Source organism: Octopus bimaculoides, chromosome 25 (genome assembly GCF_046866305.1).
Source record: "Octopus bimaculoides isolate indiv1 chromosome 25, ASM4686630v1, whole genome shotgun sequence".
Taxonomy (NCBI): domain Eukaryota; kingdom Metazoa; phylum Mollusca; class Cephalopoda; order Octopoda; family Octopodidae; genus Octopus; species Octopus bimaculoides.
The window spans coordinates 31,856,157-31,878,348 of NC_142952.1; the positions used below are offsets into that span (position 1 = coordinate 31,856,157).

Sequence of the window (22,192 nt, forward strand, 5' to 3'; positions counted from 1 at the left end):
TGACGTTGAGGGTTCCAGTTGATCCGATCAACAGAACGTGCAAGTGGCTGAGCACTCCACAGACACACGTGTACCCTTAACGTAGTTCTCGGGGATATTCAGCGTGACACAGTGTGACAAGGCTAACCCCTTGAATTACAGATACAGAAACAGGTAGTAAGAGTGAGAGAAAGTTGTGGTGGGAGAGTACAGTAGGGTTTGCCACCATCCTCTGCCGGAGCCTCGTGGAGCTTTAGGTGTTTTCGCTCAATAAACACTCACAACGGCCGGTCTGGAAATCGAAACCGCGATCCTATGACCGCGAGTCCGCTGCCCTAACAACTGGGCCATTGCGCCTCCACGTTGTTTTAGATACAAATATGTTATATGGGTTTGTGGAAACCGTTTGTAATATTAGGACATGTTTGCCTGGCGAGGAAATACTTTGTGGCAATAGTAGCGTATTACTTATCATTAAGGCATTCAAAAGTGACGGAATTATATAATAAACTACAAATAGTACAGAGTTAAAGGAAATACCAATTCGGATATCAAAGAAAGCCGGCAATAAGAAGTGGTCTTATGATTAACAATATGGCATGTTATATAGGTGGCATTGATATTATGTAATTAGATTGTATAATCACCATTGGGTGGGCTGATGAGAGAGGGTTGACGATGAAGGGGGGAAGAGGACAAGGGGAAGGGGAAAAGGTGGGTATGAGAAAAGAGAGAAAGAGAGTAGGGGTGAAGAGAAGTAGGAGTCAGAGTAAGAGAGGAGAGGTGGGTGGTAGGAAGTAGGAGGGAGGGTGGACAGTAAACATTAAAGTAAGGCAAACATCTCAAGGAGTAGAGAATATTATTATGTTTGCCTTGCCCTTAATGTTTACTGTCCTGTTTAACAATTATATATCCGCTGCATCGGAAATCTGCAATGGCTCCATAACAACCGTTCCGGCTATAACCTTGTAGCCACAGTAATCCATTACAGCACTTACCTAGAGAACTTAATTGTTTAGATCACCTGTTAATTGAACCCCCATACTTTGTGTGTGTATGTGTGTAATTGAAAACCAAGAGGTGAGTGGTACCCAAAAGAAACCAGAACTTTGCAATATTATTTTATATAAGTGTAAACATGTAAAATTCAGAGAATTAAAATAATAGTGCAAAATCCGCATTTCTATTGGCTATTCCTATACAAAATAGAATACAACAGTCGGCCAACTTCAATTTATATTATATATATTTAAATTTTTGATATATAACCAAGGAGATCGATTCATAAGGAGTTTACTATAGACCTTTGTGGACGAATTTTTGCTATTTTGGTAATGATTACATGTTTTATCTCACCAACACATTTTGTAGATATCATTATATGAACACACACACACACACACATATATATATATATATATATATATATATATATGTATATATATCTTCTTTGTCTTTGTATCTGATTTGCTTGGTTGCAGGCAGCAACAAATGAGTTAATCAATTGTTCAACCAGAACGAAGACATAACACCTTGAGTTTATGTGTTAGGGTTTTTCCAAATTCTTTTCTATTTTATGTACCTGACAATGTAATGCTCTTTGGTTTGAGAACTTGGAAGAAAGAAAGAAAGATAGATAGATAGATAGATAGACATATGAGGGGAGAGGGAGAGGAAGTAGAGGAGGAAAGAGAGAGAGGAAAACAAGTGGTGGAGAGGCACAGACAAACAGAGAAAAAGAATTGAGGAGAGGATGAGAGTGAAAAGGTGTGCAGAAGAGAGAGAAAGAAGGGGGGGAGAGAGAAAGAGTGGTGTTGTACCTGTGTTATATGCAAGGTAGCAACCCTGATCAGGTATGTGATGTTGATAAGCCAAGATGGGATCAGAGGTGAGTTGTTTCACCTGTCCATGACATTCAGGTGTTTTAACACCTTGTGCTTTGAGAGAGTATTCTCTAGCACACAAAATGCCAACAGGCAAATACATAAACTATATACAATGAGTATATAAGGTGGCTAATATTTATATATATATGTGTGTGTGTATGTATCCTCATCATCATCGTTTAACGTTCGTTTTCCGTGCTGGCATGGGTTGGATGGTTTGACTGAGGTCTGGAGAGCCAAGGGCTGCACCAGGCTCCAGTCTGATCTGGCAATGTTTCTACAGCTGGATGCCCTTCCTAACACCAACAACTCTGAGAGTGTAGTGGGTACTTTTTACATGCCACCGGCATGGCGGGGCCAGTCAGGGGGTACTGTCATTGGCCACGTTTGGATAGTGCTTTTTACATGACAAACATATTTCAACTAACCAAAATTCTGCTCACACCTAAACACTGCTTTGCACCTATGCTCTGTTAATATATAATATATATATATATAAATTATAAATATTACAATACAGTAGTATTATTTTCCAGCAAAATAAAGCACCGTAAAGGTAGAATTATAAATAGGAATTAGTGACACAAGGTCCTAATTTTTGCTGGAAATAGCAGTCGATAACCATATGATGCTAGGTCATATGATAACTACACAACTTAGCATCAGACGCTTATCGACTGCTATTTCCAGCAAAAATTGGTACCTTGTTGTGCCACTATTTCCAACACACACACACACACACACACACACACACATATATATATATATATATATATGAATTTAAAGGGAAATATTATTCTAGTGGTTACCGTGTTTCCTCTTAATTCAGTTTACGATGCCAGCTAACCACAAAGGTCCTTTTGTGATACCCAAGCTAACAATAAGTTGCTAGGCTCTGGTAAATTTTCTCAATAACCAGTTGATCTAGCAAGCAGGACCTCATTTCAGTGAGGCGGGGGCAATGATGCTGTTGAGAAGTAGGCCCCGAAACAGCATGCATTCTCTTTTTACCCTTTTCTTTTCTTGTGTACCAACCTTCAAAGATCTGAAGTAATTTAGATTCACCTGGGAGGAGGCAGGTAAGTGTACTAATGGGAAGTACCAGAGGGATGAATAAAGAGAGAGACCTAAGAAGACACGGTGTGCTGCTTTTAAAGGAGTTCTGAAAAATATTAGCATCAGCTGGGTAGAGGCAGATGACCGTGCTCAAAGCTGGGATCATTGGAGACATCCTGCTGTTGAAATACGCCAACTGCATGGGAGGAATTAAGACTAAGACATCATGCTTAAAATTAGTTTGTTTTTATTATGCTTGGTTGCACAAACTTTATCAGTGACAAAAATCTAGAAAGACAGGCAGTCAACAACAGATGTCACCACATGTTCATGTCTATCAAACCATTCAAGGTCAATAATGTATCGTGTCTTTTTTTGTTTTTTTTTTATATTGATGTTTCACAGCAAAAGCTAATATCCTATTAGCAACACAACAGTCTTTATCAACAAAAATTGCAAATTCCCTCAACCAGCTCTGATGTTCTGATATCCCACTCCCTCTCACACTACTCATCGTCTCTCACCACCCCTCTACCATCCCTGAATCTCATGCCAGTGATTAATCCACGACCAGTCTGGAGCATTTCATCAGTTTCTGCAACGTTTCTCCCCAGTTTAACACAAAACTTTATTGCACAGCAGTTTTCCTAATTGTCTTCATATTCCTGACTGCATTCTACAAACTAGTCGACTGGGATTTTTTCTTATTTAGCTGTCACTTTTCAGTTTCTTCAATTTTTGTTCCAATTGATTTCATATTTCATGTTTTGATGTAGTTGTGTATGGTGATCACTGACCCCAGTACTCAACTGGTACTTATTTCATCAACCTCTGAAAGATGTAAGGCAAAGTTGACCTTAGCAGAATTTGAACTCAGAACGTAAAGATGGTTGAAATGCTGCTGAGTATTTTGAATAACAACAACAATAATGTTAATAATAATGGTTTCAAATTTTGCCACAAGAGAAGCAAATTTTGTGGGAGGGGATGAGTTGATTACATTGACCCCCAGCATACACAACTGGTACTTATTTTATCGACTCTGAAAGGACAAAAGGCAAAGATGACCTCGGTGGAATTTGATCTCAGAAAATAACAACAGGTGAAATACCACTAAGCATGTCATCCGGCACGCTAGTGATTCTGCCAGTTCACTACCTTAATAATAATAATGATGATGATGATGATGATGGTGATGGTGATGGTGGTGGCCACTCCTATCAATTTCAATGCATGAGTGCTTGATGGAAAGGATTAAATTTAAAAAATGTATCCAATGGGTGCGTGAATGTAATTTGAGTCCAAATTTGGATTTTGCTTATGAAGTCACAATGGAGACATTGATGATTTCGATTTCGCCTGGGATTGGACAAATGTCTCCTGTTGATTACAGAACCTAATGTTTTAATTGTTCTGCTTCTTCAACTCAAATTGTTTTGACGTATCATGATATATTTTACACCATCGAAGCAATGACTTTCCCCAAAATGTTAAATTAAGTTGTCAGGATTTCAGTGATTGCTTCAACATATCCTTATATCTACAACATAATCCTTATATCTAAGGATGGGTCTTTTTTGACCAGAGAATCTCTCTAATTGTTGGTCATACAAAAAATTTTCAGAATGTGATCAGCTTGCACTCAAACATGTCTTGTTTCTCTGCACTGTGCTTCTAATACTGAAGATAGCACATTTTTCTAAAATTTTGACATTTGACACTTTATCCTGTCATTTTACACTGAAGATATTGCATGTGAAAGGTTTTAAGTTTGTTTATATATCTTTAGTAGAAAGTTCATGCTTCTTGTCCTGTAAAACAAGTGTGCCCAAAATACAAGATTTATATTTTAGTTATTTTAGTTTTCAAACTGACACCATGTTCATCCAACAAATGATGATGAGAAAGTTCTCCAAAAGTACTTATGGCCTCAGATATTCTAACCTCGATTTCCTCATCAAGCGTACTCTTAAAAGTTTAACTGTTCTTCTGAGATATTTAAATGATTTGACCCATTTCAGTGGTTTATTTTCACATTTCAATCTTAAGTAGGCTTTGGTTGGAGTAAAACTTCTGTCTTCTTCATCATCATTGTTTAACGTCCGTTTCCCATGCTAGCATGGGTTGGACGGTTCGACTGGGGTCTGGGAAGCCAGGAGGCTGCACCAGGCTCCAGCAGAGTTTCTACAGCTGGATGCCCTTCCTAACGCCAACCGCTCCTACAGTGTAGTGGGTGCTTTTTACGTGCCACCAGCACAGGGGCCAGAGGAGGCTGGCAACAACCACGATTGGTTGGTGTTTTTTTCGTGTCACCAGCACAGAAGCCAGTCAAGGCGGCGCTGGCATCGGCCATGTTCAGATAGTGCTTCTTAATGCTGATAATCAGCCCAAATGTATGAACTGCTGCAGCAAACCTGTTGATCATTTCCTGAACTCCCTCAAATGTACGAGAAATCAAAGTGCACTCATCAGTGAACAGAAAATCACATAGAATCTTTTCCTTGGTCTTTTTCCTTTGATCTGAAGCTTTGCCCATTTAGGTTTACCAGACCTCCATCTATGTGAAACTGAAATTTTACACCTTCATGGTAATTCTTAAAAGCATGTTGGAGCAACACCAGAAAGAATATGGCAAAAAGTATAGGAACTAGACACAACCCTGCTTAATTTTAGATAGAAAATGCCTCTGAACATTGAGGATAAATATCACTGTCGCCATCATTCCTTTGTGTAAAGATGCCATTACCCTTATCGCAATGATTTCAAATTTTGGCACAAGGCCAGCAAGTTCAGGGAGGGGGTAAGTCAATTACATTGACCCCAGCGTTCAACTGGTACCTGAAAGGATGAAAGGCAAAGCCAACCTCAGCAGAACATGAAATCAGAATGTAAAGATGGGTGAAATGTTGCTAAGCATTTCGCCTGGCAATGTTAAAGATTCTGCCAGCTCATCACCTTGATAATATAAGATATAAGAAGCTGATCTTCATCTGTCTGTTTCTAACAACTATGTAGAGGGAGGGAAGAAGGGGAGGAATCAACAGTGGAGAGAACCAGTAAGAGAGAGAGAAAGTGAAAGACAGATAGATAGGTAGATAGTGTTGTCACCATAGGAACTAAAAGGTTTTGATTAAAAATGCAGGAATTTTAAGAGCAAGTTTATCAACACAATGCAACACAAACTTCAAAAACATAACTATATATATATAGTTAGTTTTTTGGTTGTGTGTGTGTGTGTGTGTGTGCTTCTGTGTGTTTTTCAACACATAGACAACACAACACAGACTTTAAAAAAAGACTTTCACTATAATGACAGGTTGTTATTGTTGTTGTTAAGAGAGAAAGAGAGAGTGTGTGAAAGACAGAATCAAAATTTTAAGAAAAACGAAAAAAAAAAGGGGGTTGGCGTTGAGCATATCAATGTCATCATTGTAGTAGGGTTTTGTTGGAGAATCTATTTCCTCTTGACTGGGTCATTACCCGGCAGCATAGCGACAGGTGATGGCAAGTAATAATATTGGTTTCAAATTTTGGCACAAGGCCAGCAATTCTGGAGGAGGAAGAAGATCTATTACATCGACCCCCCAGTGCACAGCTGGTACTTATTCTATCAACCTCAAAAGAACAAAAGGCAAAGTTAATCCCGGCAACTTTGAACAAAAATGTATTGGGCAAAAATGCTACAAAAAGAAAGGCAAAATGCCACTAAGCGTTTTACCCAGAATGGTAACAATTCTACCAATAATAATATTAATAATAATAATAATAATGGGGGAGGGGACGAGTCACCAGTAGAGGTAGGAGCTTTGGGACTGAACCCAAAACCATGTGGTTGGGAAGCAAGCTTCTTCCCACATTGCACAGACATGCTGGCCCCTTTGAAATACAGATACAACAGAAACAGGAAGTAAGAGTGAGAGAAAGTTGTGGTGGAAGAGTACAACAGGGTTTGCCACCATCCCTTGCCGGAGCCTCGTGGGTCTTTAGGTGTTTTCGCTCAATAAACACTCACAACACCCGGTCTGGGAATTGAAACTGCGATCCTATGACCGCGAGTCCGCTGCCCTAATTACTGGGCCATTTCGCCTCCACATCAAATAATAATAACAATAATGATAACAACAATAATAATAACAACAGCAACAATTTCTTTTTCAATTTTTCAAACATACTGTCTTCTAGTTTGAAATACAGGTTTGTTTTATAACTGTAATTTTTACAGTAGAGAAACACATCACACTACAATGACGACAACAACAACAACACCACAAATTACATACAACAACAACAACTACAAAAACTGAATTATTTCTTCCCCTTAAATAATAATAATAATAATTTTGATTTGAATTTTCGTTTTGTCTGTGTTAGATTTGTTAGATAAATAGCTTTAGATCAAGATTTCAAGAATTGTCTGAACAAAGAAAAGAATGTTTGTTTGGGGGCAGAAAAGAAAAAAAACAAAAAAAAAGAAAACAGAAAACGAAAACAAACAAAAAACAACAAAAAAAGACAAAAGAAAAAAAGAATGGAATTTGATAAAACAGAATATTTTTTATACAGATGTGTGATAACCTTTGAAGTGGTGACCACATGCAGAACATTTACGTGCAGTAACAGCATTTTTTAACGTGCAGTTTTCACACACTCTTTCACCACTTTGTTTGTGATTCATTTGCTGGGTGGCCATATTGGAAATGGCATAGCGACTATTTTCACAAAGGTAACACACTGTCAAACTGCTGGGGTTTTTTACAGTGCATTTGCTACAGCTCCATTCATTTTCTGACGAAAGCGAGTCGTTGCTGCTGAAATTTAGTTTCGACTGATAGTCCATAGTCAAATCTGCAACGGGAGATTGCGGCGACGGTGTATTCCGTTCGAAAGCTTTGCTACATCCATTGTAGTCGTCGTAGGTTTTCCCCAGAGAGTGTTCCATTGGTTGTCTTGGTCTGCTGTTGCTGCTGTGTGACTGAATATTCAACGAAGGTGCATCATATGTAGAGCCATACGCTGAGTCCCGGTATGTCGGTTCTATTTTGTAAGGAGACGTGGCCAGACTGGAGTCCATGACGCAATTGTTTGTCGCCATATATGGTGGAGAACTGACATGTTTTTCATAGATGGGACTTGCACCAGAAAAGACGTTCTGCGCTGAAGTATGGAGTAAATATTCATTATCACTACAGCCGTCTGTCTGTAAACATAGGGGTCGTTTGTTTTTGTGAATTTGGAACTGTTCCTGTCGGTGACATGAATAAAAATTGTTGATTGGTATTTTGGGAGAGTGTTGTACTGTGTAAGAATATTTATCAAAGTTCTCGTATTTGTTTGGTTTAGAGAAAGTTCTATCAATTGTATGAGAAGAATAAGGTGGAGGGGCTCGTTTTGAGACCAACGAAGGACTGTTGCTATCACTACCATGGTACGATTCTGGTAAACACCGAGAGTACTCACTGGACAGACTTGAATCAGTGCTTTTACTTAGTACTTCGTTAGACTCTGATCTCAGTTTTTCCGCTAATTGCTTGCTGCTTCCACCACTTTCCAGATGCTTAAGTAAAGCAGTTTCGTAGTCTGTTGATTGGGCCGATTCACAAGCTTTTGAGACGATCTTGTACTCACTGTAAGCAAGCAGGCACTGAACGCTCATTTTTAAAAGGCATGTCAAGTCTGGTTTTGCATTTAATTGAAAAGACTCTCCATGGATGGTTTGATAACCAAATTTTTCAAGAATTTTATCAGCTCCTATAAGACATGGATCCAGCATAGTACGGTAGAATCCACAGTGGTGCTGCAAAGAAACAAAATATGAAATTAATACATTGGTTTCAAATTTTGGTAAAAGGCCAGAAATTTCAGTGGGAGAAGGTGAGTCAATTACATCGACCCCAGTAATCACTGGTACTTATTTTATTGAGCCCGAAAGGATAAAAAGCAAAGTGCCTCAGCAGAATTTCGACTCAGAGAATAATGACAAATGAAATGCTGTTAAGCATTTTGCTCAGTGCATTAACAATTCCAACAGCTCACTGCCTTAAAGCAAAAATGTTGGCACAAGACCAGCAATCATCATTTAGCCCTTTTGATACCAACCCAGCTCTGGCTCTGAGTACAAATGTCTTGTTTTCATAAGTCTTTCACCAAACCTTAGTCGCAATTTATGTTTCTAACACTAGCTGAATGATAACTGAGTTATTTTACTAAATTCTTTGTTATATTTAAAGTAATTGAAAGAAACACAGAACATCTCAACAGAAACACAGTTACAAAAGGGTTAAGGTCAGGTGTGACTTATTGACACAACATGCTTTCTTCTGCAGAAGACAGGTTTGACAGAAGACAGGTGTGACAGAAGACGGGTGTGGCAGAAGACAGGTGGCATATAAGCCACATTTGTGTGGAACTCTCAGTGGAAGCAGGAAAAGTGTACGAAAGTTTTCCAAATTGAAGACGCCAGGTGACATTGAGAGATGAAAATGTAGAAACCTTTTTACATTACGTTGGCATAATAAGTGCAGTGTGATAATGATCACAACTTTCCACAAAGGAGACATTAAACAGTTCTAAAGTAAATTACAAAACCCAGTAAATTGTGAAGAATTATTGATTAAGTGACCAACATGTGCCTAGTTGATAAAGCAGATGTGCAGTTGGCGATGCTTGAGTGTGCTAGGAAAAGTGCAAAATGGTACAAAAATTTATTTTTTCACATTATGGATGTTGTCGTGCTGAATTCTTATATGTACCTTACGCAAACTGGTAACCACATGACATTCAAGGATTTGCATAGAGAAACAGTACACTAATTTGCCAAATATGGCAAACTCACAAATACAGTGCCACGAAGGTCAGCAAGTGGCACCATTGACAGACTAATGGCAGTGCCCTTCATGGAAAGACACTATCCTGGTCATGTCAGTGGAGGAGGCTAAGTCAATTAAAACAATCCCAGTACTCGGCAAAATTCAAAAGCTACATACACATGTATCAAGGCATATTCCATGAGAATCATAAATAAACACATGCCACATCATCATCAACAGTAAAAGCATGGTTGCCCTTGCATACAAGCTTGTAAGTTACGGGGACATAAACACACCAGCATCGGTTGTCAAGTGATGGTGGAGGGACAAACACAGACACACAAACACATACTCATACATACATATATATATACATATATATGACGAGCTTCTTTCAGTTTCCGTTTACAAATTAGCCTAATTTTTGACATTTTGGGTGTCATTAATCATAATAATGCTTTTATTGTAATTTTTAATTTTATTTCATAAAAATAAGTGAGAACTCTACATGTTTTCTTTCTCCATACATGTACAAGTACTTCTGCACTAAAGCAGCAGCAGTAGCAGCAGCAGCAACAAATGGGAAAAGCCCAGATAATAAAATGTAACATTGTTGTTATTGTAGTAGGGGTGGTAGCCATAAATAATTGACTGTTGTATAATCAGTTTGCAAGTATTTAGGTCATGTAACTATTTAATTAATGGCCTAGCGTGTCTGTGCAGTGTGGGAAGAAGCTTGCTTCGCAACCTCATGGTTCTGGGTTCAGTCCCACTGAGTGGAACACTGGGCAAGTGTCTTCTATAGCCTTGGACTGACCAAGGCCTTGTGAGTGAATTTGGTAGACAGAAACTGAAAGAAGCCCATCATACATGCTGGCATGGGTTAGACGGTTTCACTGAGGACTGGTCAGCCAGAGGCTGCACCAGGCTCCAATCTGATCTGACAAAGTTTCTACAGCTGGATGCCCTTCCTAATGCCAACCACTCTTCTTTCAGTTTCTGTCTACCAAATCCACTCACAGGGTTTTGGTTGGCTCAAGGCTATAGTAGAAAACACTTGCCCAAGGTGTCACGCTGTGGGACTGAACCCAGAACCATGTGGTTGGTAAGCAAGCTTCTTACCATAATTATTGTGGCTTTTTTTCAACAAATTTTATTCAACAAAAACAATAACATCTTTAAATGATTATTCCGGAGCATATTCGCCATCTACTTCAATTACTGCTTCCCATTTGCTTGGCAGACGGTCAGACCGTCATTTAAAGATATTTTTGTCAAATATTGTTATTGTTTTTGTTGAATAAAATTTGTCAGAAAAAAAAGCTGCAATAATTATACACCAACCCAATATATATATATAACGATATGTAATTCTAAGATTCAAGGAAGTTAAGCTTTAGGCAATCCACAGTAGAGATAAAACACAACTTTCCAGAAGTTTATATAAATAAAGACAGGGAAAATTTGACATGCTTTGAATTCCATATTACACATCTTTTATTACAGGAAATATACTGTGAATAAATAGATGCGTTGTCAGTGAGACACCTGCAACATAAAACAACAAGATCAGATAACAAATGTCAAAATCTTAAAAGAACGTGATCTCTCTCAGCACCAAAAGCATGCTGCCGAGAATTCAATGCAGATGGGTAGGACATGTTGGAATGAAAGATGATAACATTCTAGAAATTTTTCTGTATGAAGAACATGTAGGGGGGATTCCACAGTAAAGGAAGACAGATCCTTAAGTATAAAGAGAAGTTGAAACAATGACTAAAACCTGTACAGCTTGATTTGACATCTTGGGGAAAGTGATTGACTTGATTGATTGGAGTTGCAGAAAATGTCTCATGAGGCATCAAAGTAATTTGAGTTGAAGAATTCTGCTGAGATCGACTTAGCCTTTCATCCATTTAGGGATCAATAAATTAAGTACCAGTCAAGTACTGGAGGCCAATGTGATCAACTTAAACACAACCGACAAATTTTAGGCCTTGTACCTGTAGTATAAGCGATGATGATGATGATGGTGATGGTGATGATGATGATTATTATTATTATTATTATTATTATTATTATTATTCATAGGGTGGCGAGCTGGCAGAATTATTAGCACGTTGGGCAAAATGCTTAGCAGTATTTCAGCTGTCTATTTAGTTTGAGTTCAAATTCCAACAAGGCCAACTTTGCTTTTCGCCCTTTTGGCGCCAAAGACAAAAAGGTTACAGCATGATGGAACAAACGTTACTTTGCTTGGAAACAGGTGAGGGTTGGCAACAAGAAGAGTGGTATATATACTTTTCTACTCAAGGCACAAGGCCCAAAGTTTTTGGGGAGGTGGTCAGTCGATTGGATCAACTCCAGTATGCAACTGATACCAAATTTATTGACCCCCAAAAGGATGAAAGGAAAAGTTGACCTCGGCAGAAATTGAACTCAGAACAAAGACAGACGAAATACCGCTAAGCATTTTGCCCGGCATGCTAACGTTTCTTCTGTCTTTATTGTCCACAAGGGGCTAAACATAGAAGGGACAAACAAGGACAGACAAAGGGATTAAGTTGATGACATTGACCCCAGTGCGTAACTGGTACTTAATTTATCGACCCCAAAAAGATGAAAGGAAAAGATGACCTCGGTGGAAATTGAACTCAGAATGTAAAGACAGACGAAACACCGCTAAGCATTTTGCCCGGCATGCTAACGTTTCTGCCAGCTCGCTGCCCTAGAAAAGTGGTATATAGTCGTAGAAAATCTACTTCAATAAACTGCATCCAACCAGGAAGCAAGGAAAAGTGGACGTTGTAATGACGATGATGATGATGTATGACTGTGTCTCTATATGTATACACAAGTGTGTGTGTGTGTGTGTGTGTGGATGAGAGAGTGAAAATTTCCTGTCTGCACTTGTTCCTTCATTGATTGGCAAGAATAGATTTGCTAATGGTGTTGCTTGCTTCCTGTGCATCATAAAAAGCACATGTGGGTTTCTAGACATGTCTTGATATGTTTCGTGATTGTTGTAATACAAAATGCTCGTTCATACAATATTGTTTGTTTCTAATTCACCATGTCAACATGCCTGGACTGTCTGTTGTTCCCTGTTGACTAGGAGATAAATATTTCACTTCAAAACAAGGAACCGTTGGTGACCGGAAACGTACCTGCCTGTACAAAACTCTGCCCACAATACTTTCATCTGATCCATTTAAGTATGGAAAAATGAACATTAAAACGACGACAACAATGATTCATTAACTAGCTTTAGTTGTTGGACTGTAGCCATACTGCAGCACATAGTTTATTTAATCAACTGCAGAAATACGAACAGCAAATCACATCTGGAAGGGATTTGAGTTAATGTCAAAAGGGGTAATAAAACACCATAAGGTATTTTGTATGAAATTGAGGGCTGTATGAGCCACAGTGACCAAACTTATGAGGTAATTTGAGTTATTCTTTTACTTGCTTCAGTCATTAGATTGTGGCCATGCTGGGGCACCACCTTGAAGAATTTCTTTGTTAAATGAATTGACTTCAGAACTCATTTTTTGTAAAGCCTGGTACATATTCTATCAATCTCTCTTAGCATACACATATATACATATCTGCAACCAAATAATTTTACTGAACACTTTGCAACTGAATCAGTGGAGGCAAAGATGCGTCTCATTTACTTGACAATTTATGCACCACATTGCAGAAATCACAATGTAAGAATATCTCAAAGCAAACTCTTACACTGTTGTACCATTGAATTACAAATAATGCTCTTCTTTTGTGCTCGGGTGACCCTACAGCTTCCGAGAGTACAATTGTATTCGTCATTGCTTAGATAAAATGACTAAATTGTGGGTGCTAAGTCCCCATGAAGATGTCTTTCTAACTTCTAAGAAGATGAAATTTTAGAAATATTACTTCATTTATGTCTAATATCTGTGGTTAAAATTTCATCAACAGCAAAAGTATATGAATTTTTATGGTGGTTATGACCCTTATGCATAGAATATAATTTCCAAATTTCATAAAGATCTATTCAGTACTTTTGACCTAGTTTTGGGTCATAAAAAAATGACTAAAATTTGGGAGTTAAAGCCTCCATTAGGGGGTCTTAGAATCCTCATGAGAAGTGAAAAGTTTGAGAATACATCTTTATGTGTGTCAATTACCCAAGGTTGAAATTTCATCAACATTGAAAATTTATGAATTTTCATGGGGGTTCTGGCCCCATGAAAATTATCACCATAATAACCAACAAGTTTTGATTAAAAATGAGGCAACTGCAAATCTACCAACACACCACAACACAAACTTTAAAAACAATATTTCTGTAGCGATATATATACATATGTATACATATATAATATTAAGTTGTATACAATATATATTACATTGTTTCACACGAAATGTCGTATTTGAAAGGTAACAATAAAATATTTCAGAGAACTGACTGATTTAATGAAAATATGATCCATGTTTATGACATTTATGACATTTATGACATTGTTTATGACATTTACCCAACGTCTCTCTGTTATATATTACATCTTTAAAAAAAAATTCATCTTTTGCCGTGATAAACTGTCTGAATGCTTCAATTACCTCTGCTCTATTTAAGAATGTTTTATTGCTTATGAAAAGCTCAAAATGCTTAAATAAGTGATGATCAGTAGGAGAGATATCAGGGGAATAGGGAGGATGTTGCAAAATCTCAGAATTCAGGCTCTGCAGCTTTTGGACCGTAGCTTGAGGAGTGTGAGGACGTGCATTGCCATGGATCAAAACTGGGCCATTTCTATTCACTAGTCTGGGTTGCTTCTTCAAATCCTCATGCATACAATCAATTTCCTGGCAATACAATGTTGCTGTTACCATTTTTCCTTGTTGCAAAAATGAATAACGAATAACTCCCTTTGCAGTGACAACTAACTTTTTAGGGTGCAATGGTGGGTTTGGGTAGTGTTTAGGTGACTCTCCCGCATCTAATCACTGTCCTGTTCTACTGTTGTCAGAGAGTATCCATTTCTCATCACAAGTTGAGAAAGCAATAAGGAGCACGCTTCGAGGCGTCTGGTTTATTTGAATCTCGTTCAGTTGATGTGGAACAAACCAATCCGTTTTCTTGACTTTTCCAATTTTTTACAGGTGGTAAAAACAGTTGTGCAAGATGTTTGGAATTCTGCTGAAAGTTTTCGAACCTTTGTTCTCAGATTTTGTTCAACCAAAGCATTTAATCCATCATGCTGAATAACTGATTTTTGGCCTACCCCTTGGTTTATTTTCAAGGCTATCATCTCCTGAACGAGAGCTTTAGAACCATCTCTGAACAGTTCTGATGTCAACAAGACCATTACCTAAGGCCTGTTTGATATTCCATTGAGCTTCTGCGGGAGAGTGACCCAGTTTGTACTCATACGAGAAAATCACTCAACTTAGTTTGGTTGTTACCATTTTCATAAGGTCTGTGGGTACAAATTTTGTATACCAATATTGTTGGGAAAGAAATAGAGTCCAGATTAAACATACATGACTGACATAGCAAGTAATTAAAAATGCGACATTTCTGTGAAACAACCTATTACATATAGTTATTCTTTTGGTTGTGTATTTCTCTGTGTGTATATTTCTATAGTCTTTCAACATATAGACACTGCAGCAAGGACTTTAAAGAAAAAACTTTCACTATAATGAAAAGTTGTTATTGTTGAGAGAGAGAGAGAGAGAGAGAGAGAGTATGAAGGAGACAATTAAAAATTGTTCCAAGAAAAGCAAAAAAACAGATTGTTGTGATCATTGTAGTAGGCTTCTTTCTGCTAAACGATCCATTTCATCTTGGCTGGGTCACTGCCCGGCAGCATAGTGACAGGTCACGACTAGTTGTTATTAAAAGAAATAAACTAATTGTTGTTGCTTTGGTTATTGTAACAATGTAAGTGGAATAGGCAGCTTTGTGAAGGCAATGTTGACACTATACCCACTTTGCTCATCAAGTTGACTTAATTGGTTTTCCTTGCTGCCTCTAGAATAACTAAAATAACGCAAAAGTGAATAATTTATTAGGAGAGGGGGGGGGGGGAGAGAGAGAGAGAGAGAGAGAGAGATAGTGTGTGTGTGTGTGTGTGTGTGTGTGTGCAAGCTAGAACAAGATAAATTTCTTTTTTTTTTTTAACTTGGGCAAGCATAATCATTGGAATCCAATTGAATCATCACTTTTACAGTTGCTTTTGTATGTCACCAAGCCAAGTAAAGCAGATAAACAGGTACATAGACAGGCAGGTACACAGGGGGGGGGGGGGGGAGGGGGGTACAGATAGGGAGGTACATTGGCGGGCAGACAGGGAGGTACATAGAGGGGCAGATAGAGAGCTACATAGACAGGCTGTTAGGCAGATGGTCAGACAGGTAGAAAGATAGATGGGATAGGTAGGCGGCGAGCTGGCAGAAACGTTAGCACGCCGGGCGACATGCTTAGCGGTATTTTGTCTGTCGCTATGTTCTGAGTTCAAATTCCGCCGAGGTCGACTAAGTCAATTGCCTTCTTAAGGGTGCATGGCCTGATTGTTAGGGTGTTGCAATCATGATCAAGAGACCATGGGTTCGATTCCTGCACTGGGCAGTGCATTGTGTTCCTGAGCAAAACACTTCATCCCGCTTTGCTCTCCGATCTCTTCAACATGTAATATATGTAATACACTGTGCACCTGTTCAGGTAACATCAATCTGATGGAGGGAGTAAACTAATATACGGCACAAACATTTGAAGATAAACAGGTAGATAGGATATAACTGGCACTCCGTCAGTTATGACGACAAGGATTCCAGTTGATCTGATCAATGGAACAGCTTGCTTATGAAATTAACATGCAAGTGGTCGAGTACTCCACAGACACAAGTACCCTTAATGTATACAGACAGGTAAGAAGATAAACAGGTAGATAGGATATGACTGGTACTCCATTAGTTATACAAAGGTTCCAGTTGATCTGAGCAATGAAATAGCCAGCTCGTGAAATTAACATGCAAGTGGCTGAGTACTCCACAAACACACGTACCCTTAATGTAGTTTTCAGGGAGATTCAGCATGACGACGCAGAGTGTGACAAGGTTGGCCCCTGGAGAATTACAGGTAAAACTTATTTTTTCTAGCTGAGTGGACTGGAGCAACATGAAATAAAGTGTCTTGCTCAAGGACACAAGACATCGCTGAGAATTGAACTCATGACCTTACGATCATGAGCCAAATACCCTAAGAACAAAGTCACATGCCTTCACAAGATAGGATATATTTACATGATAATGCTACTTACTGTAATTGTCCAGTATTCTGTTTTCCAAGGGTATCGATACAAAAGGGTCGCATAGAGTTCCAGGTAACTAACAGCTAACAACGCTTTCTCTACGTCAAAACTGCCAGATTTCACATTGGCGATGAGGATGTCCATAATAATATTATCAAAATGTTTGCTGGGACGATCTTCAATTAGCAATGTTTGGGCAACATTGACCAGGTCCCGGTGTGAAGAGGCTGGTGAATCAGGATTCTTTAAATATTTCTTGTAGGTAGTGTGCAGTTGTTGGAGGGACATAGCTGAGAGTTAGCACACATCCTCACTCAGACATTGGCTAAAACGAGATTTAGAGCAGAGGTTGTCCTTTCAAGCTGGTGCAGGCGAAACCTGAAAAGAGAGAAAAAGAGGAAGAGAGTCAAAATGGAGGATTGAGGGAGTAATTAAAATACACACAAGACGACATAATAAAAGTAAAAAAGAGAGAGAAGGGGAAATAGTGTCAGTGTGCATGTGGGGGGTCTCTCACACACACACAGTATATATATAAAGAGAAAAAGTACACTTATGTTTATATATATATATATATATATATATATATATATATATATATATATTTCGTTTTTGGATTTGGTTTGCAAGATTTTTCATGTGATTTTGTGTGTTGAAGCATATTCTGTTGTGTCTGGGGAGAGTCATTTTCTTATTGTGCCTTAAAATTTAACACACTCACTGTTAAAATTTCCACTTATTTCTTATTTTTATTTTCCTAAAATTTTTTTTGCGTCTTGCAACCATACAACGAAAATTTTAGGAAAATAAAAATAAGAAATAAGTGGAAATTTTAACGGTGAGTGTGTTAAATTTTAAGGCACAATAAGAAAATGACTCTCCCCAGACACAACAGAATATATATATATATATATATATATATATATATATATATATATCACACACACACACATACACTAGCAATGCACCCCGGTGTTGTTGCCCAGGTGTTATGAACCTGCAGCCACATTGTATTACTTGTTCCTTTCTTATGGGCAGAATCGGCACACGAGGAGTATGAAGCAAACTCTTCTTTATGAACATGATTTTCAGTCATTTTCTGATGAACAATTCTGCAGTTTCCGTCTTCCAAATTCAGTCACAAGTCTGTGGTTGACCTAGGGCTAAAGTAGAAGACACTTGCCAAGGTACCATGCAGAGGGATTGAACATGGACCCATGTGGTTGGGAAGCAAACTTCTCAACCACAGTCATTCTTGCACATAGAGTGTGCGTGCGTGTGTGGGTGTGTGCGCGTTTACATTTGTTGTTAAATCGAGTATTGTGTCGGGCAGAGTTGCCTCCCTTAGCGAAAGACCTCAAAATTGTGCGACCCAATCTCATTTTTGAGGTTACTTTTGTAGTAAAAAAGAATTGTGCAAAAAACATACTTTATTTGGTAGCCAAAAGATTACTGAATATGTTGATACCTCATATGTCAAAATCGGCAACTCATTTTTCAAACCCATAAGGAACATATGCTCATGCATGCGCACACACACAAACTCTGTTATATATATATGTATATATATATATATATGTATATATATATATATATATATATATATATATATATATATATATATATTATATATATATATATATACACACACAGAGATATCAAACAGGATTTGAGATTAAATAAAAAGCACTGAGATAAATAATACAAAGAAATCAGTTTAAAAAAATATTGTCATTCTTCAATGTCAAACAAGATTACTTTATCTGAGTGTGTGTGTGGGGGGGATATACAGGGTCTAAGCAACATTCTTGTAATGGTTTTGTTACAAAAAAAGCGAGGATAAGTCCTAATATAGCTTTACAAGGCATTTGAATCCGGTAATAAACGAGGGAAAGACTTGACTCAGATGATTCCAACAGTATTGATGCAACTCAAAGTACTCTGTCCTTTCCTCGTTGAAAGTTCTAGTGCTAAACTGAGTAATGGATTTAAGCCTATCAGGCTACACCCTATATAGTCTCCAGAAATGCGATTTCTAGAACAAATGAGTCAAAACTCGTCAAAGCTAATTATAGCCAAAGGTCACTTATATAATGAAAATCATGGTCATTGTCTGCCCGAAAACAAGCACAAGAAGTGGTTTCCGCTGTACTTGTTATCCTGTGAAGGAAATGCTGACTTACAATGAGTCAGAGGTAATGGATTCCCCAAAGACTATTCTATAGAGAATTGTCAGCTGTTTTTGTATCAGGGACAGGTTTCACACAAAACAATTTCCCCATGGACTGGTGGGGGGGGGTGGAGGTCAAGTGCACAACAACACACAAAAAAGCACATAACACAATTGAAATATAACATATATATTATATATAAAATAGATATATGTTACTTGTATAAAGCAAAAACAACCTACAGACTGTGATAGCCAATTATATAGAAATGAAACCTTAAAAGTTATTCTTTCCATGCAGCTTGGTACAAACTGATCACACAATACAATACACAATATATTATTTAATTATTACATATATATTACATACAAATAACACAGTAACATTCTGCAGACCATGATAGTCAATAGAATTGAAGTTCATTCTTTCTCTGCAGTGCAGCCCAGTATAAAATGGTCACACAAAGTGCATAATATATAATTTAATTATTACATAAATAATACATATAAATTACATATATATTATACATATATAGGCGCAGGAGTGGCTGTGTGGTAAGTAGCTTGCTTACCAACCACATGGTTCCAGGTTCAGTTCCACTGTGTGGCACCTTGGGCAAGTGTCTTCTACTAAAAGCCTCGGGCCAACCAAAGCATTGTGAGTGGATTTGGTAGACGGAAACTGAAAGAAGCCCGTCATATATATGTATATGTATATATATGTGTGTGTTTGTGTGTCTGTCCCCTCAACATCGCTTGACAACCGATGCTGGTGTGTTTACATCCCTGTAAGTTAGCGGTTCGGCAAAAGAGACTGACAGAATAAGTACTAGGCTTACAAAGAATAAGTCCTGGGGTCGATTTGCTCAACTAAAGGCGGTGCTCCAGCATGGCCGCAGTCAAATGACTGAAACAAGTAAAAGAGTATATATTACATATATAATACAAATATAATGTAAAAACAGGCTGAAGACTGTGATAGCCAGAGCGTGGCCGTTGCCAGTACCGTGTGACTGGCCCTCGTTTCGTAGCAACATTATATGGGTACATTAAACCTGCCGACGTAATAATCTGTCAATATGCAATTAGACTTACCCTAGCTTAGGGGTCTGTCACTAGCTATTTCGGGTCCTATTGTCAGTACTACTTCTCTCTTGAACTAAGCTCGGTCGTATGTCACAGCTTAAATTCATTAAGGACCCAAGCAAGGGAACGGGTTCTTTAAGTTGTCAGAGATCCCTCACGCACAAAATCACGATAGGAAGAGCAGTATTCTACTACACAAATGAATTAATATGCAGTTAACGTTTTGTAAAATGTCAAAGTTAACTCCGTTACGACAATTTTGTAAACAAACACACGCTCAGTTAAATACAACCCACTTGTAACAACACGAGCAGAGTATAGCAGCATACACAACACCAGTGACAATTCACAGGGACGTGTTCGATATCTGGTGGATGGGTTTACTATGTTAGTTTAGGCTGCAGACGATCGAAGGACCGTGGATGCTCGCCAAGAAAAATAATAATAATGAAAAAAAGGGGGAGACAACGCAAAACGAGAGATGTTTCCTTTACATCGTATCTATATGAACACGTGATGAAATAGATTTAAAGACCCTAAAAAAATCTATATAAATGTCTTATGCAATGTTTTCATGTAACCCTAACCACCAGGTAACTCTAACCACCGGGTGTACGTATTCTTTACTTTCCCCCTTTTCATGTTATATGAATGAATCTAGAACAGTGGTCCCCAATTTGTGGTCCGGAAAGGTAGTACTGGGGGGTCCGTAAACATGTTAAGCTGGCAGGCTTTTCAATATCCTGGGGTCCGTGGGAAAACCCATTTAAATCAAAGGGGTCCTTGGTAGTAAAAAGGTTGGGAACCACTGTTCGAGGATTTCACCAACGTCACTTCCGGTTTCTATTTTTTCAGCAAAGGTCGGCAAACCCCTCATAATACTGAGTCTTTCAGAGAATCATGGATAACTTAACACAGCCACCCCAACTAATTGTCAAAATTTCTAAAATAAAATTAAGAAGCATAACAAAAAAAAAAAATAATAAATTCTTGATTTCAATGTAATTATTCTTTCGTTCTATCTTTTACTTGTTTCAGTTATTAGACTGCTGCCATGCTGGGGCACCGCCTCGAAGAATTTTAGTGGAACGAATCGACCCCAGTACTTATTCTATCTTTTTTCTTTTTCTTTTTACCAAACTGCTATCTTACGGGGACGTAAATACACCAACACCGGTATGTGTCATTAGCGATTTTTAATTAAAAAATTTAAAAAATTAATGAACCCTTTCATGGACTCGTTGACAACTTATTGACATCCACCGTTTAAATTTCCAAAATAAAATGAAATAAAATAATTTCTTTCATTTAAAAACTTCAGCCCCTTCGTTCTTTTAGTTTAATTACCATTTTTTACTAAGAAAAAACATTTAAAGAAATCTAATGAAAATAACGAAACTGCTAAAGAACCATAGACATTCAGTGATATTACATTTATATAGTTAGAATATCAATCCCGTAGTGCCCCCCACCACGAATGGCCAATAACTGACCACTTTGTCCTACAGGACACCTCTCAAAGACAGAGGAGATTCCATAATTCTCCTTCACACTCCCACCTTTCACTTGTTTCAGTCTTGGCCAAGCTTGGAGCGCACCGCCTCGAACGTTTTTAGTTGAACAGATCGACTCCTACCCACCACCCCAGTATTTATCCTATCGGTCACTTTCGTAGAGGGAACGTAAACAAACCAACACCGATTGTCAAGCGGTGGTGGTTGGCGGAGGTTAGAGTGGGGGCTCGGCCCAGGGCCGTAATAGTAAACACCTGCCCAAAGTACCTGTTGCGGGGGAACTGAACTCGAAATTACATGGTCGCTGAGCGAGCTTTACCACACAGCCATAATTGTGCCGGGCAAAAAAAAAAAATTGGCACTATTATGCTATTAGCTGTCAGAAGTGAAAGTG

At 38.2% G+C, this 22,192-nt stretch overlaps 1 protein-coding gene across 8 annotated transcripts in view; it reads right to left on the reverse strand.

The window, feature by feature from the left end:
• Positions 1–7,067: 7,067 nt before the first annotated feature.
• LOC106880833 (uncharacterized) overlaps positions 7,068–22,192 on the reverse strand; it is a 49,200-nt gene continuing 34,075 nt past the window's right edge. For 7 of the 8 annotated variants that reach the window (XM_089342125.1, XM_089342127.1, XM_014930960.3 and 4 more), the window contains exons 2-3: positions 17,038–17,406; positions 7,068–8,715 (exon numbers count right to left, since the gene is read on the reverse strand). In XM_089342125.1, the coding sequence (XP_089198251.1) occupies positions 7,477–8,715; positions 17,038–17,316 (1,518 nt within the window). In that variant the 5' untranslated portion in view covers positions 17,317–17,406 and the 3' untranslated portion in view covers positions 7,068–7,476. Of the gene's footprint in view, positions 8,716–17,037; positions 17,407–20,037; positions 20,101–22,192 lie in introns of those variants that run through there. The other variant, XM_089342128.1, reaches the window with a different exon arrangement.